This window comes from Hypanus sabinus, chromosome 14, assembly GCF_030144855.1.
Source record: "Hypanus sabinus isolate sHypSab1 chromosome 14, sHypSab1.hap1, whole genome shotgun sequence".
Taxonomy (NCBI): domain Eukaryota; kingdom Metazoa; phylum Chordata; class Chondrichthyes; order Myliobatiformes; family Dasyatidae; genus Hypanus; species Hypanus sabinus.
In genome coordinates this window covers 21,377,508-21,404,431 of record NC_082719.1, presented here as the reverse complement: position 1 = coordinate 21,404,431, position 26,924 = coordinate 21,377,508, and the positions used below count along the sequence as shown (strand labels likewise).

General features: G+C 42.7%; 1 protein-coding gene across 1 annotated transcript in view; it reads left to right on the top strand.

The window, feature by feature from the left end:
* The window catches only part of LOC132404600 (ethanolamine-phosphate phospho-lyase-like), a 33,196-nt gene extending 27,445 nt beyond the window's left edge, over positions 1-5,751 (top strand). Inside the window, exons 12-13 of the mRNA XM_059988873.1 lie at positions 245-339; positions 1,208-5,751. Coding sequence (XP_059844856.1) covers positions 245-339; positions 1,208-1,393 — 281 coding nt within the window. The 3' untranslated portion in view covers positions 1,394-5,751. The remainder of the gene's footprint in view (positions 1-244; positions 340-1,207) is intronic.
* Positions 5,752-26,924: the final 21,173 nt, after the last annotated feature.

The following is a 26,924-nucleotide window of genomic DNA, read 5'->3' as shown; positions in this document are numbered from 1 at the left end:
TGCAGGTCTTCAAAGGGGATGTATATGATTGGAAGATATCTGTTTAACAAGAGCTGGGTTGTTGAAAGGTCTAGCAGCGACAATCCTTTGATCAGAGACAGACACTTATCCTTATTTTCTCCTAAGAGCGAGGTGAAATACACCATTTCCAGAATAACTTGATGGACCAGCTAGTATTTTCATGTGCTTTTTTTTCCTTAATGCTTGTAAATTGAATAACCTTTTCTTCCACTGGTGTTTGTAGATCTTGAGAGAAAGACCAGAGCGAGAGTTCAAAATGGGGAGTCAAATCCAGTGGAAAATGTCGCATCCTTGGCACTTTGGGGCAGAAAGAGAAAGGCAAGTACAAGGTGTTCATTTTCTCATTTGGAAAATTATCATTTGTTCAAAGCAAATTTAAACCTACTATAGCCCTTTCAGACATTGGTTCAGATTAATCACTTTCAATCTTGTATCAGACAAAAGATGTTTAGAAACCCATTTATCACATTCCTTCGAGGATTATCTCAGTGCAGTGTTTAATTTCCTAGCTTCAGTAATGGTCTGTAAGATACAATAAAAAGCAGCATACTGGGAATTTGAACTCCTACCATTGTAGCAAAATACATGATGTAAGCACGAGGAAATTCAAGCAATTCATGGTCCTGACGAAGGGTCTCGTCCCAAAACATCGACTGTACTTCTTCCTATAGATGCTGCCTGGCCTGCTGCGTTCCACCAGCATTTTGTGTCTGTTACATGATGTAATGTAGTTTTGCACCCAGGAAGCCCTCCATTGCTCATGTTCACTGAATTGGTCTTGGTCAGGAGACTGCTAAGAGAATTAGAATGCATCGTTGAGCAGGGAAGAGAGGAAAATAGCTGTAGTTAGGCAGCTTTCGCCTCTATCCTATCCAATAAACCCCAAAATTAAACCACACATAATCGTGTCTCAATAATGAGCCTGCTTGCAGGCTTACTCTACTGTTCTGGAAATAATACTGCAATAGCTCAGCGCCCCTTCTCATTTACCATGCTGTGGGATTTCTCAGTCCTCCGTTGGGTCTTGCACAACCTTTCTCCACAGAATATCTCTCCCTTCTGATAAGGCATACGGGGCCTAATTCCTCTTCAGTGTTATTCTTATACATCTTCTTGCTCCCAGGTAAGATGTGAAGGAATAAAAGCATGTTGGTTCATCACTTGCCTATTTGTGTTTTAAAAACAGATTGCTCCAACCAACATTCCCAAGGTGGGCAACAGATGCACAAAAGAGCTGGACACAAGTGAGACCTTACCGAATGAAGAGAATCTAGGTGGAGATGGTTGCCATTTTAACAGAACTGATTGTGGGCAACAACCCAGTCCCTGTCACAACAAACAGCACTGTGCCACGCAGAAGTTTAAGACATGACCTACCTACCTCTCTGTTTTAACGAGGTTTCCCTCAAACTTGTTGTCATAATCAAATTGCACATGAAATGTTTTGCACAATTTAGTCATATTTAGACAGATTTTTGGTTAATCTTAAGGTTTTTCACAAATATTTTTATTTTAATTAATTTGAATGGTGACTATTATCTCCTTAAAATTCCCTCTAGGGTTGCTCTCATTGACCAACTTGCACAAAATGTATCCTAGCCTTCTGCTGCTGTTAACACCAAATGGATGGAAAGAACCCAAGTCCTCTCTCCTGAATATCGTCCCCTACTCATTAGAGATGGGCTGATGTGTATTCAGAATCTAAGGTTTTTTTTTATTTTTTCTTGAAATTGTTGTTTTTAACAGAACAGTTCTCCTGAGCTAGAATAAGTACAAGGAATTCTACTGGTAAGCGCTAAAGAATCATTGTTGGAGTCACCACACTGCTCAGCTTAGTCACCGAGTCCTACAGCACAGATTAAGTTTCAGTCGATAGTGTCCAAACATGCAGTATCCATCCATACTAAACCCATTAACCAGTATTCAGTCAGAGCCTCCTATACTTGGGCAATCCAAATGCTTGTCCAGGTGCTTTTTAAATTTTGTGAGAGTCCAAGTTCCACTTTGGCTGTGTCTTCCAGATTCCAACCACCCACAAGATGAACAGGTTCTTCTTCAAATTCTCCATAAACTTCTTACTTTTCACTTTAAGCCTATCCCTCTGCTTCTAGACATCTTTGCCATGGGGACGGGTCTCTTATTTTCTACCTTTCTATGTGTCATAATTTTGTTCTCAACCTCACCACTCCCACCTCCAGTCACCAACAACCATCCATTTCTGCAACAAGATATACAAGCTCAATCTCTCCTGACCCTTTTCATAGCTGAAATGTCCCATCCTAGGCAACATCATGGTGAATTTCCTCCTACCCCCTCATCCTGAGTCAACCAGAGCCCCAAGGAAGATATGCCCTGGGCTCTTTCCCTCTGCAGATGAAAGGTCTAGGCTGCTTCACTGTTTTTACTGTCAAAGACCACAATGACTGGAAAATCCTTTGGGATCTATTGATATTTCAGTATAAATTGTTGAGTTTAGTTCTGTGCCGTGCACAAGTTCATCAAACTGTTGTATTTGTCATTTGTGAGATTTGGATGGGAAGAGTTTTGGAAGTCTTAGGTGAATAGCCAAAAGAATCCAAAACTTCCCTTTTGCAAATTACTAGAAGCATGAATTTAAATGTTATGCTCACTGAGGCTCAATTGTCCACAGCTGCAGCTTACTAACAACAAAAACCTCTGATACTGTTGCAGTAATACTGTCAGATTACTGGCATTCTATCACATCTGGCTCCGGAAATCAGCAACGTGACATTGTTGGTTTAACTGGTTGGGGTGTGCCCGTCATTGATGACAGCAGCACATATTTTCCATCTCTAATTACCTTTGAACTGGAATTACTTATAAGACAGTCATGAATAGAACAGCAGATTCACTTCCCCAAAGGACTTTGTTGAATCAAGTTTTTTGTAATATTGATTCACTACTTGTCACAATCACTGATAATAGCTTTCAATGTTCTTGATCTATTTGATTATATAAATTTACCAATTGCCATAAATGTATAAAATATTTGGTTCAAATTTTTGGATTACTGTATTGTAACCACTACAGTATATTCCACAATATAAAGTCATTTTGTATTCAAATAGAAATTTTTAATTTTGAAACATGGTCTCTAAGAATACACTAGGCTCAAATTACACAGGTAGTTTATTAAGTTTACGGCTCTTGGTGGTACAAGCAGTTGCTGAAGCTCTTCAATTTAAAAATAAATCCTTGTCATGAAAGCTTTTGACTTCCACAACACCTTCATGTGGATTTTCTAAAATTGTTTTAAAAATAATCATGGGTGATTATGATTGCCTAGCTTGCTACTTGAGTCAAGTTTCTTGACACAATTTGGTTTCTATCTCCAGGTTAACAAATACTTTAGAGATTTGAAAACTAATTTAGGGAGATTGATTTTTTTTAATAATGCATTTGCTTCCTAAATGATCAAATTTCTACAGAAGCAGTTCCTCAAGTACCCGAGCAAGCAACCAGTCCTTGCATCAAAGCTGAGAATTTTTTTAAACCTAAAATCAAATGTCTGCTCTATGGTGCAAGCAAATCAGCAGTTCAGAAAAGTCAAGGAATAATGAAGATAACTTCCTCAAAATAAAGTACGGATCATTCACTCAGTAGTCAGCTTATTAGGTACTGCATCTAATAAAATAGCCCCTGAGAATATGCTTGTGGTCTCCCGCTGCTCCAGCCCATCTTCTTTAAGGTTCAACGCGTTGTGCATTCTAAATCGCTCTTCTGCATTCCCCTGTTGTAACATGTAGCTATTTGAGTTACTATCACCTTCCTGTCAGCTTGAACTAGACTGGCCATTCCCTTCTGACCTTGCTCTTAACAATCCACACAACTGCCACTCAGGGAGTGTTTCTTTTTACAGTATTTCTCGCAAACCCCAGAGACTGTTATGCATGAAAATCCCAGGAGATCAGCAGTTTCTGAGACATTCAAACTACCCCATCTGGTGCTAACAATAATTCCATGGTCAAAGTCAGTTAGATCACATTTCTTCCCCATTCTGATGTTTGGTCTGAACAACAACTGAACCTCTTGACCCTGTCTGTGTGCTTTTATGCATTGAGTAGCTGCTAAGCAGGCAGAGCTACGTTGGCACTTGACAGTGACTTCTTTGAGCTCATCTGCGGAAACAGCTTAATTTCTACCTTTAACTTCTCTCTTTTTCTGAGTTTTTTGGCCTGAACAACAACTGGACCTCTTGACCATATCTGCATGCTTTTATGCATTGAGTTGCTGCCACATGATTGGCTCATTAGTTAATTGCATTAATGAGCAGGTGTACAGGAGTACCTAATAAAGTGGCCACTGAGTGTATTTTTTACGTTGTCTGTCCAGGCCATAAGTATTTGTTTAACACAAAGCAATTCTCAACTTGAAAACACAATCCAGGGCCTCATTTTACACATGTGCTTCCCTTTTAGATGATTTTTAAATTTAATAAAATTAGAGATACAATAATCTTTTGAAAGGATTGTGGACCTGAACTTGCTGATTGATTGCAGTCAGTGAGGAAGTTCTCCTGTTTATTAGTTTAAAGATATAGTTCACAAATAAACTTATCATTTCCCTGTTTTAACAAGGGATAATCTTTACCCAGGATCTCTGAATGCTAATACGGGTCATTTGTTGACCAAAAAGACAATCAACTCTATTGAGAAAGTAACCTTTGAACTACAAAGCAAGAACTAGTAGTTATAAAGAAAACGTAAGAATCGGATTCGCAAGCTACTACACTTAAGCTATCTTCAGTAATTCATACCTTTCCGAAAGAAAATTTAAGGGAAATGTGGAGAATGAAATAATCAGAAGCAAAATGGTACACTGATCTATAGCCCTGTTCAGAAAGCTGCAGTGCTGCTCAGTTGCACTCAACACCACCCACTTTCTGTGGGCAGCAAAATAAATTCAAACTCCACTACAACCAGGGAACCAAAATCTTTAAATTCCTCTAAAGCCACTCATTCAAATTGCGTTCCAGGAGATCACGCCAACCACACATTATCTATTATCGAATATATTTTTTATGCACAGTGATGACAATTATGTTCCAGCTTTTCTTTGAAACATTGCAATGAATTTGCTCTTGCCGCATGAACTACAAACAGGTTTTAAACATTGTTTACTGTAACAAAAAACCCTCTGGTTATCTTATCCTGTTCAGTGCTTAAATAGTTTATAGAGAGAGCACCTCATTTACCCTAACCAATCTAGTTCAAATTCTCTGTTCACTCAGACAATGGGATAATTTCTTCCCAAAGGTGATACTTGCCTGTGGTAAAACAGCCCATCTCCAGTGTATGTAACTGGGTAACTAAACGATTATAAACAAAGGACTCTTTCACTCACCAGGGATCTTTTCATGGCTGCGTTAGTAAAATCCTCTCCAATTTGCTCATAAGTGGCTATTTAATTGGTTTGTAATGTAAAATGGCTGCTTGTTGATTTACAATATTAATGTTTCATATTTCTACTACCTCATCTAAAATTAAGTAGCAGGAGCTTTAAAATAACAGCAACTTTGTCTTTTTGTGTGGAACTACTGTATATATGATCATTTTAATTTTCTCTGATATGGTGCTATAATATTGTGATCATTTTTCTGAAGCTGTTTCTCATCACTGCAATGGCAATAGCTTAAAACAAATCTGCACAATTGTAATAAAATACTTGGCACCTTTGAGTTGCAGCCATCTAAAAGTATGTGCTGAACCTAGCTTTCCTCTCATTAACACCAGTCTTGTATCATCTCGTTTGTTCTCGTGGAAATTATGCAACTTGGTACTTCCAAGGCAGTGCACTGCTTCCCATGGACAGGCTTCATTGGGCTTTTCGAAGCAGTCATCAGTCAAAAGCAGTGATGCAGTGTACATCAAATAAAACTGAGTGCAGAAGTCCCCTAGGAACGAACAATGTGCTGAAGGAACTCAGCAGGTTGAGCAGCATCAGTGGAGGGAAAAGAATTGTTGGTGTTCAAGGTGAAAACTCTACATTTGAGTTTAAACGGCTCCAAGCTCATTTTATTAGAAGCATTTGCATCTTGCAGAGGGGAAGTGCTTACTTCAACTGTATTTGCTAGAGATCAACACGGGCTTCAAGATGAAAAAAACAGGGCAGTGTATACTCCATATCAATCACTTTGGGGCTGGTTATCATATTGTAACCATAAAAATGCAGTAAACTGGTTCCAAGCACTATAGGGTTAGTTAGTAATTTATCACCTGAAGAGATTTTGAAGGAAATTTCTGTCAATGTACAGGCCAGTAGCCATTAGAAATGAGAATTTAGCTGAAATACACAGATCCTCGTGTTGCAGATCACGGATGTGCAGAGCACAGATGCTGCTGGGTTCCTCCAGCGTGTTGTGTGTGTTGCTTTGACCCCAGCATCTGCAGAGTATTTTGTGTTTCAGATCCTTGTGCTTCCTGAAACTAAAATAACTAGCTGTTTGTACACCTTGCACAGTTGTCCCTTCCATTGAAGTTGAGGGTGTAACAAGTGGCTGAACTGCTGCTGGAAATGGTTAGCAGCAGGTCTGTGTATGAGCTTACAAATGACAAGGCTGGGTTATTATTGCCTCTTCACTCGTATTGCAGAAAGTTTATCCTTAAGATTTATACCTTTGTCATAAAAATAATTTCTGTAGCTCAAATTTTGTATGACTAAACTTTTCTAATCAAATTAATTTGATGAGGGTCCTTAATCTAAACCGTTGACATCTCTTTCTCCTCACTTGCTACCTGATAGTAGGCGGCATTTTGTTTCTAATCAATATATCACAAATTCTACAAGTATCAAAGGCAAGAATGTCTCAGCATCTGAGTGACTATTATGCCTCATCAATACGTTTGAAGACACAGATCAGCAGTCATTGGAGCCTGTCCACACTTTTCCAGCAAGTGCATTAGCTGCTTCCCAGACTTACCAGGCAGCCATGGTCAGATTGTTGCAAATCACATTGAAGTCAGCCAGAGTAATCTGGATGTATAAAAGCAGAAGAGGTCACAACCCTTTATATCAGGTAAAGCAACACCTGGAAACGATGGGTTATTTTCATTTTGATGGACGGTATCACCACAGATCCCGATGGAAAGGCTGTACCACTCTTGATTCTTGTACATCAAACTCTAATTTTTCTCTGACTTTAACCTTTGAGAAGGACCATACGGGAATATGGACTCTGAGAGAATAATTGGAGCTACTGGTCAAAACATAAACCAATTGCTGACAAAATAGTTAATATTTGGCCTTAATGTGCTTGGCAAACATGCGCAGAAGGATAGAACTAATTCATCCCCACCCTCTACACCATCATGAGGTGAAAAGGAAAGCTCCATAAATAGCTTGTTTGCTATGCAGCAAACTGCTGAAAGCTGAGAAACCAAATCCGGAAGGGGAACCTAAAACCGCTGATTATCTCTGCTGCAGTATGACTTCGGCATTGAGTCATTTGTTTACCATGAAGGTCAAGATCTGTTACATGGATTTCAATAGAGGATCTGCAAGCCACGGCATCTGTGAAGTTATTACATTTTATTGTTTCCCCTGATTACATGCAATGTCCAATGTCTCAACAGTTCTGTCTTTCTACACAGCTGCTGCTGCACTGCAACTTCAAACCATTTGTCAAGACTGCCTTCATGAATCTGGGACGAAAGGTCAGCAGGAGTGTCTGATAAGTTGCAAACAGTTTCAAATACCATGAAGTAGTGAAAGATACTGACAGACAGGACAGAAAGGTTGCAAAATGACTACTATGATAAAAGATAAGCTTTTGGTCAGCACCTTGACATCCCCTGCTTTGACTCAGTCACATTTTGTTTACATATAGTCATGTGGAATACCTCAGTGGGTTTTCCTGCATTTAAAGGTGGGAAGTCTGTGGACTCTTGCCTTCCTGTTGTCTGAGGCCAGTATCCAGCAACAAAACATCCTCCAACACCCCACCAAGCAGCATTTCTGGATCCAGTGGATGGGATCGTCCTTCCCTAAACCTGCATGCCATTCAATTGTAGTGAAGACTACAACGTGCACCAATCAAGGATCCTAGAAAAAACATTCAATTCAGTCAACCAACCCCATTTCAGACTGATCACTGGGACAAGAGGCAGGGCACCGGACAAGCCCTTGCACATGCTAACAAATGCAACTTCCATTTACTGCCGATGGTTGCCATGGAGACCTTGCTGCCATTTCTGAGCATTTTTTTGAGAGCTCCTAGCAAAGCCTGCATCACTGAGGAGGAGGCACTGACACAAAGGCCGAGGGATTCCACCTCCCAGAGGCACAGCAGAGGGTAATCCTCACCGGAAAGTAAGGGTGGGGGTTCATAAAATGGCTGGCTTGATGATTGGCAAGCCTTCCTATCCTTACAGCTTCCTTCCAAACAAAAACAAAGGTGAATAACATCAGTTACTCTTGACTACAGGGCTGGACACTAAAATCCTTCTTATTAAAAATCATACCACATGGGACCTACTGTTCTTAAAATATTGTTACCCTTAAAAGTAACAAATCCACACAACAACAGAATCAATAAAATCAATTATTTTATCAGTTAACTATAGATTTACACATAGAATTAAACTCTATTGCCCTTCTTAGGCAGTACCTCTGAATGGATGATGATAATTCACCTTTTGCTCATAGAGAGCAGATCTGTATAGTTTTAAAAAATAAATATACTTCATTTTTTGATGATTTTAAGCACACCTCTAGCCAATATGGTAAAGTTAACCCACTTGTAATAAGCTATCAGGTACAAGTGATTCTTACTGCTCACCATTTTTGTGCCTCTGCTCTCTCTCTCACTCTCTGGGCCTGCACTTTCTCTTGCAGATCTTTTTTGAAATCTTGTAAGACACTGAGCCTCACGATACACACGCACCACCATCTTCTCAGCAGATTACCGACACCCAATTGCCCACTATTGAGATCATCTACCATAAACGCTGCCTGGGAAGGGCGAAAAGCATTATCAAGGATGCATCTCACCCTAACCATGGACATTTTACTCTCCTCCCATCCAGTAGGCACTACAGAAGCCTCCGCTCCTGCACCAGCAGGCACAGGAAGAGCTTCTTCCCTGAGGTTGTGACCCTGCTGAACCTCACATCACAGCGCTAAGCAGTATTGCACCAATACTGTCTCAGTACTTTTATATTTGTCTGCTGTAGCACTTACTTTTTATTCACAGTTATTTTATAAATAACACTATTCTTTGCATTTCTGGTTAAGTGCTAACTGCATTTCATTTGCACTTGGCACAATGACAATAAAGCTGAATCTAATCTAATCTTTTCCCAGTCCTGCTCTCCATGTTTGATGTTCAAAATTGTCATTTCTTAGTATCTAGTGCTTGAGTCACAAATGGAATGTGATCTTTGTCCAGATCCACCCTCGATAGCAATTTGCAGCCTTGATTGATGAGGCAAAGGTGGACTTGAGGAGCAGTCTGAGGCCTCGTGCTCTTCGACACACACGTAACTGTGGGCTGAAGGGCTAACAGTGTGCTGCGCTGTTCCATACTTGACCTACCGATTTCCCACTCTCCATGCGACCAAATCATGACCAAGATGACCACACTACTGTTGCTGTTTCTGTGTGCTTGTTTCCTGCTAGTGCCACACAATTGAGTGTCATCTTGTCCAAATTTGCCCACCTCTGGTAGCCATTCTCCATCCAGCTTTTGGTCCAGTACTCTTTTTCCACCCACCAGTCTCACCACGATTCCTCTCCAGCTCTGCCCTCAGCCACCTCCACCTCCTGGCTGAGACCTTCCTCAACACACGGTTCCTCTTCTCCCACCACTGCTCCCTGCCAGCCCTGGGTCTCTCAGGCTCCCCTCTATCCCTGATCTCATTCCTCCTTCCTTCTTCTAAGCTATCTTCTGCCTACCCCACTTTCTCTGAACACCGCTCACCTCTGACCTTCCAACTCTTCCCATCCTCCACCTCTGACCCCAGCTCCAATCCCTGCTTTGTCTTCACCATCCCTTCCCTTTTCCGTCCTCAGCAAGGGGGGCCCTCCCTGTGCCTCCACCTCCACACTTGAGTTCCGCACCGCCACGACATCAAGCTCATCTTCCGTTACCTCCGAGTTTGAGATTACTTCTTCCCCACCCTGCCACTGGTGGCTATTCTCATCTTAGACACCCCACTCTGGTCTTCATTTGCTCTTGAATTTTTCATCTCCAAGCACTGGCGAGACATCTTGACTTCAGCACTCCCCTCTCCTATTCAAACCTCAAGCCATCTGGATGCACAGCCCTCCACTCTCCCTGCACTAATCTCAAGAACACCATCAAATCCACAGCCAAGGGTGGTGCTATTGTAGTCTGGCCTGTTAGTCTACAATACCCCACCTCCACCATGCTGAGTCCAGGCAACAGCTCACAGGCACCTCGTCTTACACACCCCTTGGAAAAGATCCCACTAAGGAGCATCAGGCCATTGTCCCCTGCACCATTGCAAACCTCATTAGCTCCAGAGAACTTTCAGACACTGCTGCCAATCTCATAGTTCCCTTACCTTGCACTACCTGTACCTAGCTCCTAGCAAGATACACAAACCTGACTGCTTCTTTCTAGACAACAGACCCAACCAGTTCCCCTCCACAGGCACCCTCCTCATCTGGCAGAACTAGTCCTCACCCTCAACAATTTCTCTTTCAGTGCTCCCACTTTCTCCAAACCCAAGGTGTAGCCACGGCCTCCTGCTATGCCTGCCTTTTCATCTGCTCCATGGTACAGTTCAAGTTCCAAGCCTATACTGGTGATGCCCCTCAACTCTTTCTGCACTGCACTGATGACTACATTGGTGCTGCTTCCTGCACCCATGCTGGGCTCGTCAATTTCATCAACTACGCCTGCACTTTCCACCCTGTCGTGTCATACCGTGGGTGTTGGGAACAGACCCAAATGCAAGACATAGACACTGAAGTACTAGGGAGAGGACTAGGTGTATCAAGAAAATGAGGGAAATGGGGAAGAAACAACACTGGACAAGACATAGGCCCTGAACAAGACTAGGATACAGGGCCTGGGCTAAGACTAGACTAGGAAAGTTGGACCTGGACAAGGAACTAAGAACTGGGAACTCGGAGCTAGAAACCTGGACATGGACTCTGAGCCAGAGACTGGACAGGGACCCGAAACCTGGGTCTTGACTCGGGCTCGGACCCCAAAATAAGGCAAGGACATGACGTGGCTACAGGACGGGGAGAGGCAACAAGACTGGATGTGAGACTCCTGGACAGGACAAGGGAACCCCAGCTGGGCAAGGTACTCCTGGGCTGGGCAAGGCACGTGAACAAGACGAGAACACAAAGCCGTGGCTTGGACAGGATAAGGTTCTTGGACATGGCTAGGACCCCGAATAAGACCCCGAAGCCTTGTCTTGGTTGAGGAAGAGACAGGAATGCAGAGCCTTGGTCGAGGGAGAGACAGGAACATGGAACACAGAGCCAGGACCCCTCCTTGGGTATAGGACATAGGGCTGGGACTCATTACACAGAATGCAGAATACAAGATGGTTCCCAACACTAGGTAGCGGCAAACGGCTGGACCCACCTAGCAAAGGCGTGGACACAGAGATAGTTCAAAACAATGAAAGACAGTTCCTTATCTTGCTCCGGTGGTTGATCTAGACAGCGGTGAAGACAAGGCTCCAGGCGAGGCAAGGCTTCAGGAGGAAGGTGGAGAGAAGGGATACAGACAGAGGGTTAGGACAGGAACAATCCAGCAGACAGAGGCTGAATCTTGAAGCTATTTATGAAGCCAGCCCAAACAAGAATCAGCTGCCTCAACAGAAACTGAGGAAAACCGGAAAACCTGGAATAAGAAACATAGACCGGATGGTGAACCAGAATGCAGATTTCACAGACCAGACCATGACATGTCCTCAAATTTACTTGGTCCATATTTGACACCCCTTTCTCGATCTCTCTGTCTCCATCTTTGCAGCCAGGTGACCTACTGATAACTTTTATAAACCTACTGTTTCCCACAGCTGTCTTGACTATCCCTCTTATCATCCTGTCACTTTTAAAAATGTCATTCACTTTTCCCAGTTCCTCAGTCTCCGCTACCTCTGTTTTCAGGATGAGGCTTTCCATTCCAGAACATCAAGGATGTCTTCTTTCTTCAAAGAATACTGTTCCCTTTCCACTCAAACCACCAGGTTCAAGAACTGCTACTACCCCTCAACCATCAGGCTCTTGAACAAAAGGGAATAAATACACTCATTTTCCCATCCATTGAGATGTTCCCACAACCAATAATCTCACTTTAAGGTCTCTTTATCTCATTATCTTATGTTCTCGTTATTTATTGCTATTTATTTATATTTGCATTTGCACAGTTTGTTGTCACCTGCACTCTGGTTGATCTTTCATTGCTCCTGTTTACAGTTACTATTCTATAGATTTGCTGAGTATGACCACAGGAAAATGAATATCAGGGTTGTATATGGTGGCATATGTACTTGGATAATAAAGTTTACTTTGAACTTTGAACTTTACTGTTTTCGTTTACTGACGATTTCTCTTGGAATGGATATTGAGTCTTTGAGCACAGAAAGCTCGACGCCAAACTCCAAGTATCTCTTTACACTAATCCTACACTAACCCCATTTTATTCTTCCTACATTCCTTTCAGATTCCAGCACTTACAAGTGGCCAATCAGCCTAGAAAAAAAAGTGCTTCTTTGGGATGTGGAAGTAAACTGGAGTACCCCAGGGGAAATCCGTGCAGTCAGAGACAGAGCATGCAAACTCTACACAAACAGCCATCAAGTCAAGATACAACCACGCTCACTAGAGTTGTGAAGCCGCCAAACACCATGTCAATATCTCCGAAGTCAGCTTACTAATGTGGATCTTCATCTATTTTATCTACTCTGGCCCAATAATGTAACTCACTTACAAACTACCCATCCCTTCTTTCATAATATTCCCACCCACCCCACTCCAGTATCTTCGTGAGCCATCAGCAAAGTGCATGCCACACTGGAATACTTCTCCAGCTGCAGAGTGTGTCCATGAAGAATTAAGTCAAAATCAAAGTTAAAGTAAATCATTACCAAAGAACATATACATCACCAGAAACTAACTAAATTCATTTTCTTGCAGGCATTTACAGGAAAATAAAGAAATACAACAAAATTTATGAAAAACTATATATAAACAGAGGCTGACAAACAACAATGTGCAAAAGACAAATTGAGCAAATAAAAAATAAATAAATAACTTTGAGTACATGAGTTGTAGAGTCCTTGAAAGTCAAACACACACACACACACACAAAATGCTGGAGGAACTCAAAAGGCCAGGCAACAACTCTGGAAATCAATAAACAGTCAATGTTTCGGGCTGAGAACCTTCATCATGACTCAGCCAGAAACATTAGCTGTTTATTCACTTCAATAGACACTGCCTGACCTGCTGAGTTCCTCCAGCACTTTGCGTGTGTGTTACTCTGGATTTCCAGCACCTGCAGAATCTTGTGTTTTCTTGAGCCTGTAGGTTAAGGAATCGGTTCAGAGTTAAGGTCAGTAATGCTGGTTTAGGGTTGTAGGTTCCTGAACCTGGTGCTGTGGAATTTATGCACCTCTTGGCCAATGGTAGTAGCAAGAAGAGTGCACGGCCTGAATGGTGGAGAAATTAGTTAACATGAAATTAGGTAGAAATATGTCCCATAAAATATCAGCAAAAGCCTACGTTGGATTCAAGCCTATGTCCCAGAGGTGAAAAGACCAGTACATTGATCTGATCTGTTGTGCCATCTTCATCCTTGTACTTTATCATTGTTTGTTTGTATTTTGGGTAGCAAACATATCAGGTTTTGATTGGAAGCAAACCATTTAATGAACATAACATTTTTAAAAACTCCAGCTGCTGGAAAAGGATTGTAAGGCAGAAATTGATGGAGAAATTCAGCAGGTCAGGTGGCATCATTGGGGAGAAAGAGAAATTGTGGAACAGAAAGGCAGCATCTATTACCAAGGACCCCCACCATCCAGGCCTTGTCCTCTTCTTGCTACTCCCCTTGGGAAGTAGATACAGGAGTATTAAGACCCTTTCAAGGACTCTGCAACTCATGTTCTCAGTACAGGTGTCCCCCGCTTTATGAATGTTCGCTTTACGTCACTTCGTTTTTACAAAAGACATAGATTAGTAACCTGTTTTCCCATTACAAAGAGGATTTTCACTTTTACAAAAATTTTTGCCATATAAGTTAATGGTTATTCGCATTACGTCATTCTGCCTTAAGAAAGGTTTTAGAGCAGGGGTGGGCAAACTTTTTGACTTGTGGGCCACAAAGGGTTCTAAAATTTGACAGGGGGGCCGGACCAGGAGCAGATGGACGGAGTGTTTTGGTAATACACCTCATAAGAGAAAATAAAATATCATGGGATATATAGAAAACATGTGCTTTAATTTCAATTGAAAATGAACAAATGCATTTCAACAAAATATCTGTCTTTGAAGTCCCATGGTATTTAGCTATTTATTGAAATGACTTTTAAAACACTGAAAATTAAATGAATAAAATACAGCTTTTTTTAATAGTAACAGTTATTATTTTAAAGCACTGAAAATTCTGTTATCCTTCAAGATATTATCATCATTTGAATCGGGAGCAAGTTACAGCTTGTGATTCAGCTGGGAGCTCAGATAATTCGACCATGAACGTAGGATTTAAGCCTACCTGGTCAATACCTGTGGAGGAGGGGGAACTGCGCAGGCGCGAGTGACGTCAGCGTTGAGCGGGCACTTTAAAAGGCAGGACTTCTTGTCAGAGCGGGCAGCAGAGTCCGTGGAAGCAGAGTCCTGGGCTTTGGCTAAGTGGGCTTCGGCGTAAGGGGACTTCGGTAAGGCTGTGTGATTGCTCACTGAGGGGAAGAAGGTAAGGTCGCTAGGTGCTTTTTAGACATTCTATTAATTCATTTCAGGTATGGGGGAGACAGTCAGAGCAGTGGTGTGCTCCGTATGCAGTATGTGGGAGGTCGGGGTCAACACAGTTGTCCCTGATGACCATACCTGCAAGAGGTGCATCCAGCTGCAGCTCCTATCAGCCCGAGTTAGGGAGTTGGAGCTGGAGCTGGATGAACTACGGATCATTCGGGAGGCAGAGGCAGAGGCAGAGATAGATAGGAGTTATCAGGAGGTAGTCACACCAAAGAACCAAGATTTAGGCAGATGGGTGACGGTCCAGAGAGGCGGGGGAGCAGGCAGAGAGAGCAGAGCACCCCTGCGGCCATTCCCATTAACAATAAGTATACCGTACTGGATACTGTTGATGGGGATGACCTACCAGGAATGAGTTGCAGTGGTCATGCCTCTGGCACAGAGGTTGAACCCTCAACTAGAAAGGGGAGGAGGGAAGAGAAGACAGCGATAGTTTTAGGGGATTCTATAGTTAGGGGGGCAGATAGGAGATTTTGTGGGGCAGATCGGGAGTCTCGGATGGTATGTTGCCTCCCTGGTGCCAGGGTCCGGGACATCTCAGATCGGGTGCAGGCTATTCTTGAGAACGAGGGCATGAACCCAGATGTAGTGGTCCATGTAGGGACCAATGATGTAGGTAAGGTGAGTGAGGGGGTCCTGCTTAGAGAGTTCAGGGAGTTAGGAGTGAAGCTGAAAGGCAGGACCTCCAGGGTGACAATCTCGGGATTGTTACCTGTGCCACGTGCGAGTGAGGCGAAGAATAGAATGATTATGCACATTAATACGAGGCTGAGAGCATGGTGCAGGAAGGAAGGGTTCAGGTTTTTGGATAATTGGTCTTTGTTCCAGGGACATTGGGATCTGTTTCAAAGGGACGGTCTACATCTGAACCGGAGGGGTACTAGCATTCTTGCAGGAGTGTTTGCCAGTGCTGCTCGGGGGGGGGGGGGGTTAAACTAGATGTGCAGGGGGCAGGGATCCAGATCCAGAGGGTTGGTCAGAAGGAGCATGGGATTAAATGTGTAGAAGGTTTGGGTAATCTTGAGAAGGTCATCAAAATTCAGGGTGCAATTAGCCCGATGGAAGTTCAAGGAGCTGGGTTAGGTACAGTAGACAGTCTTTTAAGCAAAGAGAGGAAGAATGGGCTAAGAATTCTATACTTGAATGCACGTAGTGTCAGAAATAAGCTTGAAGCTCAGATGAAAATGGGGAACTATGATATTGTTGGGATAACGGAGACATGGCTGCAAGGGGATCAGGCCTGGGAATTGAGTGTACCAGGGTATACGTGCTATCGTAGAGACAGAAATATGGGAAGAGGGGGTGGGGTGGCCCTGTTGGTAAGGAATGAGATTCAGTCCTTAGCAAGAGGTGACTTGGGAACAGGGGAAGTAGAGTCTGTGTGGATTGAGCTGAGGAACAGCAAGGGTAAAAAGACCCTAATGGGTGTTGTGTACAGGCCCCCAAACAGTAGCGTGGATATTGGGTACAAGTTGATTAGGGAGTTAACATTGGCATGTGCTAAAGGTAATGTAGTCATTATGGGAGATTTCAACATGCAGGGTGAACTGGGAGAATCAGGTAGGTGCTGGACCCCAGGATAGGGAGTTTGTGGAGTGTCTAAGGGATGTATTTTTGGAACAGCTTGTGCTTGAGCCAACCAGGAACGAGGCTATTTTGGACTTGGTGATGTGTAATGAACAGGAATTGATAAGTGATCTTGAAGTAAAGGAGCCATTAGGAAGTAGTGATCATAACATGATAAGTTTTTATCTACAATTTGAGAGGGATAAGGGCAGATCAGAGGTGTCAGTGTTGCAATTAAATAAAGGAGACTACGGAGCCATGAGGGAAGAGCTGGCCAAAGTTAAATGGGCGGATGCCCTGGCAGGTAAGACAGTGGATCAGCAGTGGCAGATATTCTTGGGCATAATACAAAAGATGCAAAAGCAGTTCATTCCAATGAGAAGGAAGGATTCAAAGAGGGGGAAGGGGCCACAGTGGTTGACAAAGGAAGTCAGAGATTGTATAGCATTAAAGAAAAAGAAGTATGACAGGGCTAAGATGAGTGGGAATACAGATGATTGGGAAAGTTTTAAGAAGCAGCAGATCTTAACTAAAAAACCAATACGGAGAGAAAAAATCAGGTATGAGCTCAGTCTAGCCAGGAATATAAAAGGGGATAGCAAAAGCTTTTTTTAGCTATGTGAAGAGAAAGAAGATAGTTAAGAACAATGTTGGCCCCTTGAAGAATGAATTGGGAGAAATTGTTATGGGAAACAGGGAAATGGCAACAGAATTTAATGCGTACTTTAGATCTGTCTTCACCAGGGAGGACACAAGCAATCTCCCAGATGTATGGATGGGCCAGGGTCATAAGATATCAGAGGAATTGAGACAGATTGACATTAGGAAAGAAACTGTGATGAGTAGACTGGTAGGACTGAAGGCTAATAAATCCCTGGGTCCAGATGGTCTGCATCCGAGGGTTCTAAAAGAGGTGGCTCAGGAAATTGCGGATGCATTGGTAATCATTTTCCAATGTTCCTTAGATTCAGGATCAGTTCCTGAAGGTTGGAGAGTGGCTAATGTTATCCCACTTTTCAAGAAGGGAGGGAAGGAGAAAACGGAGAACTATCGCCCTGTTAGCCTAACGTCAGTCGTGGGGAAGATGCTTGAGTCCATTATTAAGGACGAAATAGTGGCACATCTAGATGGCAGAAATAGGATTAGGCCGAGCCAGCATGGATTTACCAAGGGCAAATCAGGCTTGACTAATCTGTTGGAGTTTTTTGAGGGTGTAACAAGGATGTTAGACGAGGGTAAGCCAGTGGATGTTGTATACCTAGATTTTCAGAAGGCATTCGATAAGGTGCCACATAGGAGATTGGTGAGTAAAATCAGAGCTCATGGCATTGGGGGCAGGGTTTCAACATGGATAGAAAACTGGTTGGCAGATAGAAAGCAAAGGGTAGCAGTGAATGGGTGTTTCTCAGACTGGCTGGAGGTGACTAGTGGGGTACCACAGGGCTCTGTATTGGGACCACAGCTCTTTACGATTTATGTCAATGATTTAGATGAGGGCATTGAAAACTATATCAGCAAGTTTGCTGATGATACTAAACTGGGTGGTAGTGTGACATGCGAAGAGGACGTTAGGAGAATACAGGGAGACTTGGATAGGCTGGGTGAGTGGGCAGATACTTGGCAGATGTCATTCAATGTGAATAAATGTGAAGTTATCCACTTTGGAAGCAGGAACAAGAGGGCAGAGTATTGTCTGAATGGTGTAGAGTTAGGTAAGGGAGAAATGCAAAGAGACCTAGGAGTCCTAGTTCACCAGTCAATGAAGGTGAATGAGCAAGTGCAACAGGCAGTGAAGAGGGCAAATGGAATGTTGGCCTTTGTTACAAGGGGAATTGAATACAAGAGCAAGGATGTACTTTTGCATTTGTACAGAGCCCTGGTGAGACCACACCTGGAATATTGTGTACAGTTTTGGTCTCCAGGTTTAAGGAAGGACATTCTGGCAGTTGAGGAAGTGCAGCGTAGATTCACTAGGTTGATTCCTGGGATGGCAGGGCTGTCTTACGCAGAGAGATTGGAGAGATTGGGCTTGTACACGCTGGAATTGAGGAGATTGAGAGGGGATCTGATTGAAACGTTTAAGATAATTAAAGGATTTGATAGGATTGAGGCAGGAAATATGTTCCAGATGTTGGGAGAGTCCAGTACCAGAGGGCATGGATTGAGAATAAGAGGACAGTTATTTAAAACAGAGTTGAGGAAGAGTTTCTTCTCCCAGAGAGTTGTGCAGGTGTGGAATGCACTACCTCGGAAGACGGTGGAGGCCAATTCTCTGGATGCCTTCAAGAAGGAGCTAGATAGATATCTGATGGATAGAGGAATCAAGGGATATGGGGACAAGGCAGGGACTGGGTATTGATAGTGAATGATCAGCCATGATCTCAGAATGACGGTGCAGACTCGAGGGGCCGAATGGTCTACTTCTGCACCTATTGTCTATTATCACTCTCCTCCTGACTGTCTTTATTTCAAAATCGGTAGGAGATGCAGGTCTACTTGTCCTGCTCCTTCTTATTCAATTGTCCCCTGTGCCAAAACTCAACAACGACCAGCACAAAGACAGAACAGTGAGAGAGCGCCAGTATGTGGAGCGTGTTATTTGATCTGGAGCGCATTTTTTATTTTGAGAACGTACGTGCACCTGCGCATTACTCATGTCCATCACTTAACAGAAATGACATGTAACATGTAAGGCTTATTGAAAAAAATATTTTCAAATGCATTTTTTACATAACACAATGAAGAAACTTATTTTTAATTTCAGTGGGAACAGTGTTGTTGGTCTCCCGTTTTAGCCAGCGCATCAAAGTCTGGATTTAGTTTTGTTGTGGCGATTCTCAGGATAGATCTGAGGTGTTAGTCAGTTAACTTGGATCTGTGGCTGGCTTTGTTGATGTTCATGACGCTGAATGCCTGTTCACACAAATAGGTCGAGCCGAACAAAGAGTAAAGCGCAAATGTGGAGTAATATGCTGCACCTCAACAAAGGTCAATGTGTAGCGGTGTGCTACATGCAGCGCTAAAATTACGACACAGAGTCGGTAACTGCAGTCGAAGAAAAAAACTTTATTCGAAATCCCCAGCCTCACTTTTAAGCCTCCCTCATCTTGCCCCCCCCCCCCCCCGTGGCGCAGAGGCTCCAAAGCTCTGTGCTCACAAATCCCCGCAGGCTATCTCCCTTAGCCAGAATGCTGGCTAATTGTGAGCCGGTTCAGATGTGCCAGGAAATGGGTCGCCACAAATGTATATAAAGTGCGTCATCTATTGGGAAAATACCAGAATTGCAGGGAAAAAACGTTAACAAGGTTTATTAATATAATTTCATCAAGTTCTGTGGGCCGGATTAAAAAGCTTAACGGGCCGTAGTTTGCCCATGCCTGTTTTAGAGGAACGCTCTACCTTTGTAAAGGGGGGGGGGGCACCTGTACTGCTTATTTACTTGCTCATTTATTGTTACTATTATTTCATTTGCACAGATTGTCTTTTGCACTTTGGTTGTTTGTCCATCTTTGTATGTAGTTTTTAATTGATTCCATTGTATATCTTATGAATGCCTGTAAAGTAAATGAATCTCAGGGTCGTATATTATGACAAATACATACAAAGATTATAACTTTACTTTGAACTTTGATGAGCACTGTGTTCTGTGTCTCACAAATCTTTTGTTTTGCTTTCTTCTATCCTAATTCACCTTCTATTTTTAAATACGTCTACCATGATGAAGCTTTCACCATCCTTGTGTAGACACACCAATACAATTTGTGGCACCTCCACCCTATCACAGACTGCACCCCTCCTCCCTTCATTGCATCTTGCAGTATGCTTGTCTTCTCACTTCTCCATTTCTAGTGCAGGATCGTCACCCTGAAATATGAGCATGGCTCTTCTCTTCTCAATTCCTCTCAATACCCTAGCTTTTTACCAATGTGTGTTATCTGTACGCATGGCATCACTTCATCACCTGAGTTACCTATTATTGCTCAGTGAGTGAATTCTTCACTGAGTTGTTCCCGTCTGCCTCCAGCCTGTTCATTCAGTAAGTGTCAAGTGTCATGGCAAATTGAATTAGACTGGCAGGTGGCCACCTACATCCCCCTTGCACTGAATTAAGAGTTCATTGGAAGAAGCCATTGTCAGAGCATCCTGTGATTTCACGTTTCTATTGGAATAAAATATTATGACTTTAAGAGCTTATTTATTTCCCTGATCAGGTAATTACAGTTTCACTGAATTATAGCAGTTGCTCCCAACCTCCTGCCCTGATCCATCATGGCGATGCAGAGCCACTTACCAGCTGCTGTTATCTATATGTCAAGTACATCTTGATAGGATCACAAAATATTTCCAGTGTTTAAATGGGGTCATGCTTAGAAAAAGATTGAAATCCTTTAAGTTAGGATTTATGGCTGCACTTTTAAATTCAGTCTCAAAGAAGGACAACTCATTGTATTGTTAATGGCCATTTGGGTACCCCTCTCAGTTCAGTCAGAAAACTTGCATTCTCAGTCACTCCAGGCAAACGTTTGGTTGATTACAATGGCAAACTTCTATTGTACAAACATGTCATGTGTCAGTGGTTTATTAACTGATTCTAAAACAAGCACTAAATTCTGCAGTTTAAGAAGGCGAGCTAAGAACCCAGATACTTACTGTTGATTCCTGATGACAGGAAGCATCTGCTTCCTCTGTTAACTCACTGTCAGTTTCAACCTCCTGCATCTCTGCGAGTTGTAGACCACCACAGCACAGAAAACATCTAGTCTATGCTGAACTATTATTCTGCCTCATCCGATCAACCTGCATCTGGGCCATAGCCTTCCAAACCCCTCGCATCCATCAAACTACTCTTCAATGTTGAAATTGAACCTGCAACCACCACTTCTCCTGGCAGCTTGTTCCACACTCTCACCACCCTCTGAGTGAAGAAGTTCCCCCTCATGTTCCCCTTAAACATTTCACCTTTCACCTTTAACTTCTATAGTTCTCCCCTGCCAGTACCTGTTTCACCTTCCTTGTCTTCACCTTACAGTATCCAGGTGGTGATGACTGTGGCTCTCTGCCATCTTTCCAGCTGGTGGTGTTGGGGTTGGTTAACTTCAGTTGATAGACCGGGACTACAACCGTAGATATGAAGAAAAGGAACTGCTCCAGTTATACATTGCTTCCTAGTGCAAAAATACAGAAGGAAAAGTGACCTAATAATGGCTTATAAAATAATACTCAATGTCACAAAAACAAAGGAGCTGGTTGTGGATTACAGGAGGAATGGAGACAGGCTCACTCCTATAGACCTCAATGGACCTGGGGTTGAGAGGGTGAACAGCTTTAAGTTCCTCGGCACAAACATCATCGAGGATCTCACGTGGTCTGTACATACCGGCTGTGTGGTGAAAAGGCACAACAGCGCCTCTTTCACCTCAGACAGTTGAAGAAGTTTGGTACGGGCCCCCAAATCCTAAAGCCTTTCTACAGGGGCACAATTGACAAAACCCTGACTGGCTGCATCACTGCCTGGTATGGGAACTGTACTTCCCTCAATCGCAGGACTCTGCAGAGAGCAGTGTGGACAGCCCAGTATATCTGTGAATGTGAACTTCCCATGATTCAGGACACTTACAAAGACAGGTGTGTAAAAAGGATCATTGGGGATGTGAGTCACCCCAACCACAAACCGTTCCATTTGCTACCATCCAGAAAACGACACCACAGCATAAAAGCCAGGACCAAAAGGCTCCAGGACAGCTTTTTCCACCAGGCCATCAGACTGATTAATTCATGCTGACACAACTGTATTTCTATGTTATATTGACTAATCCTGTTGTATATAATATTTATTATAAATTGCACATTGCTCATTTAGATGGAGATGTAACAAAGATTTTTACTCCTCGTATATGAAGGATGTAAATAATAAAGTCAATTCAATTCAAAATTAAGGCTGGAATTATATCCAAAATATAAAATAACTTTTTTAAAATAAGCAGGCCTGAGCTTTGGGGGTAGATTCCAATTCAGAAAAAGGACCAAGAGAATGAATTATGCATAGCAAAAACATTTGTGAAGATAAATATCAGTCCCTTACAATCAGAAATGGGAGAATTTATAATGGGGAACAACAAATTGCCAAGGGAATTAAAAGACTATTTCAATTCTACCTTTATGGAATTGGACAGAACCAACTTCCCCGAAATGCAATGCAACCAACTGTCTAATGAAAAGGAAGGATTGAAGAAAATTAATATTAGTAGGAAAAAACAAAGCTGGAGAAAATGGGTCTGAAAGAAAATAAATCTCCAGAGTACAAAAAATAGTGGATGTATTGGATGACTTCTTCCAAAATATTTTAGGTTATGGAAAGGTTCTTGCAGATTTGACCCCTCTATTTAGAAAAGAACAACAGAAACAGGAAATAGACTGTTTATTTTAAGATCAGGAATAGGAAGAAAGCGAGATCTGTTATAAAATATATGATAACAGAACATGGAAAGTTAGCAATGGGATCAAACCAAATCAACAGGAATTTCTGAAAGAAAAATCATGTTTGATGAATGCAATGGAGTTTTTTTTTGAGGATATAATGAGTAGAAAAGAGAGAATCAATGAATGTGTTGCATTTTGATTTTCAGAAGCACTGGGCAAAATATTACACAGCACAAGATTTTTGCGCACACTGGTCATTACAAATACGAGGGAACATTGCCCTGAAGTCTATTAGTGACCTGTCCACCGTTTCTAGCCACAGAAAGGTCCAGTAAGTCTCAATGGTCAATGGTGAACAGACCAGGTGGGTCATTGATTGGCACAGACCAGGTGGGTCACTGATTGGCACAGACCAGGTGGGTTACTGATTGGCACAGACCATGTAGGTCATTGGTCCTGTTCCTGTGCTGTGTGGTTCTATGACTCTATAAATATATCACTACAACTCTCCCTCATATACTTGTTTCATCTCTCTCAACTCACATCAGCCACACCTCACCTGGTGCAACAAATTCCACATTCTTAAAAATTCTTTGAGTGAAGGAATTTCTGCTGAATTCATTGTTAGATTTGTTGGTGACTATTTTGTACCGATGGACTTCTCACATGTGGAACTAACTGTGAGCTCATTCTTGGCAAATCTTTTCATAAAGTTGGGTGGGATAAGCCCAAACTGTTCGAACTGATCTCTAGTACCAGATAATGCCTTGTAACTGTATATAGTCCCAGAACACATCCTACACAGTCAAGAAAGCTCACCAGCCCTCTGATTCTGAGGAAGCTGAAGAGAGCTAAATTTTACACATCCACACTCGACAGACACGCAGTGGAGAGCATCCTGAAAAGCTGCATCTCTGCATGGTACGGAAAACACACCACAGTGGACAGGAAGGCTCTGTAATGACAGTCAGAACTGTCCAATGCTTCAGCAGTGCCAGCATAGCTGCCATCACCAACATATTTGCAGAAAGGTTCTGAAACCATGAAGGATCCCACCCACCCTGCTAATGGACCATTGAGCCCATTCCCATCAGCTATGTAGAGTTCATGCTAGGACCACCAGACTCAAAAAGTGTTACTTTCCACAAGTAGTAACACTGATCAACACCTCCACTCACTATTTAATTATTTCCTGTCAGTCTAGTGTCACTTTATGGACATACAATCAAACTAGGTACAGTATATAAGCTATAATGTGTATTTATTATTGATTGAGATTATTATTATTGAGTTTTTTATCTTTATTGGCCTTTTTTGTGTTCCGTTGGATCTGAGGAACAATTGTTTCATTCTCCTTTAAACGTGTACAGGAAATGACAATCTTGAATGACAGCAGGTCTCTGATCAAAAGTGTGATACAGAATAGTCATAGAGAAGTACAGCACAGAAACTGGCCCTTCAGCCTTTCTAGTCCATGTCAAAAGCACCTAAACTGCCTACTGCCATTGACCTGCACTGGGACCACAGCCCTCCATACCTCTACCATCTAAGTACCTATCCAAACTTCTCTTGAAATTGAGCTCACATGCACCACTTGAGCACCACAGCTCGTTCCACTCTCTCATGACCCCCGAGTTAAGAAGTTTCTCCTCATGTTCCCCTTAAACTTTTCACCTTTCACCTCTAACCATGACCTCTGGTTGTCATCCCACCCAACCTCAGTGGAAAAAGCCTGCTTGCATTTACCCAGTCGATACCCCTCATCATTTTGTAAACCTCTGTCAAATCTCCTCTCAAGCTATGTTCTAAGGAATCTATTCAATCTTCCCTTATAACTCAGGTCCTCCAGGCCCAGGAATGTGAGACACGGTACAGTTAACTGTGCATTAGATTGAAGGATATTTATATCTGATTATGAACTCTATGCCGAGAAAAGACTCTGAACCTCCCCATCTGTCTGGCTCAGTATAAGGTTGAGAGATAACATCACTCATTCAGCAATCAGGAGAGAAAGCTATAAAAGGAGTACTGTCTATTTTCTCCATTCATACTGATCAGAAGCAAGAAGGGATATAGTGTGGTAAAGAGTGGTAAGGCAGAGGAATGGCCTGAGAAGTCAGCAGCGCAGATTATACAACAGTGATCTTTGTAGAAAGGCACAAGGATCAAGAATCAATTTTATTTACCAGATACACTTACTGTACATGCATTTGGAATTTTCTGTGGTGTGGTGCAACACTAAAACAACAATGTTCAACAATTATAAAGATTAATTGTTAGAAGTATGGATGTGGAATAAAATGTGCATACATAAATGCCGGCGTGTATTTACAATGTAAACAGCATTATAGAAGCATTTACAGTGCAGTTACTAAGGTGTTAGGCAGAGGGCAGTGGGGGTGGATTGGCCACCTAGAATAGTTGATCAGATTAACTCCCTGGGGGCAGATGGCATGAAGTTTTTGTTTTAATAGCCCAGGCAGGAGCTTTCAGGAAAGGCAGTCTGCTGGGCAGGTAGTGCCCACAAAGATTGTTCCTGCCTGCTTCTTTATCCTGGACACATACAAGAGTGTAGCCAGTGACCTTTCCTGATAGTGTGCTGTAGCTTTTGTATATCATGAGAGAAGATGGTGCACCAACCAGGTGGCAATGAGTGACAAGAAGTATGTCCTCTGTCGAGCCTTATCGTTAATGAAGGTTCTCCCACGTGTGGTCCTGCGAAATAATGAGGCCCAGGAACGCCAATGTTGAAACGGTGCTAACCGTAGAGTTGTTAACGATGAGCGACTGAAGAGGAAACACATTTCTCCTGAAAGCGAAATGCATCTCCACAGTTGTTAGGATATTCAGCTCCAAATTGTTATAATTGCATCAGGCCACTAGCTTATTTACTTCCTGGTTGTACATGGATTCATCACCTCTAGTAATAAATTCTATGGCAGAGGAGTCATCCTCACACTTGGCATCAGTTTCACTGATGGATCACTGGAGATGCAGTCAGCGGTGTGTAGAGAAAAGAGGAGAGGGAAGAGAATGCACCAAGTGACATACCAGAGCTGACTGAGTGGGATGTGGAGACGTCTCTCATACTCCCTGAGAGGAAGTTTGTGATCCCCCTGCAGATGGGTCCGGTAACGTTATGTTTGGAGGGTTTTTCTTGCAGAAACTCAGTGATGATGTTATTGAAGGCTGAACTGAAATGGACAAAGAAAACCCTGACCTGCAATGGGGGAAATGAGGTACTGTAGTATGAAGTCTAGACCAATGTTAACTGCGTCATCTACAGATCTGTCAGTTCTGTGGCTGAACCGCAGCAGATCTAGAAAATATTGAGTTATGGATTTGAGAAACAACAGGGTTTCAGTTCCTCCACTATTGATGCTGCCTTCACCCACATTTCCTCTATTTTCCAGACACCCACACTCACCCCATCTTCCTGCTACCTTAACAGAGTTAGAGTTCATCTGGTCCTCGCCTACAATCCCATGAGCCTCCACATTCTCCGCAACTTCCTCCATTTTCAACAGGACCCTACCACCAAATATATCTTTACCCCCTGCCTCCCACTCTCCACTTTCCAAAGGGATCACGTCCTTCGTGATTCCCTTGTCCATTCGTCCCTCTCAACTAATCTCTTTCCTGGCACTTAACCCTGTAGGCAGCAGACGTGCTACACCTGCCCATTCACCTCCTCCCTCACCCCCATTCAGGGCCTCAACAGCCCTTCCATGTGAGACAACCCCTCACGTGCAATTCTGTGGGGCTATCTACTGTATCCAGTGCTCCTGATGCAGCCTCCTCTACACTGGTGAGACCTGACGCAGACTGGGGAACTGCTTTGTCGAGCATCTTCACTCCATTTACAAAACGCAGGATTTTCCGGTGGCCAACCATTTCAGTTCCAATCCCCATTCCCATTCCGACATGTCTGTCCA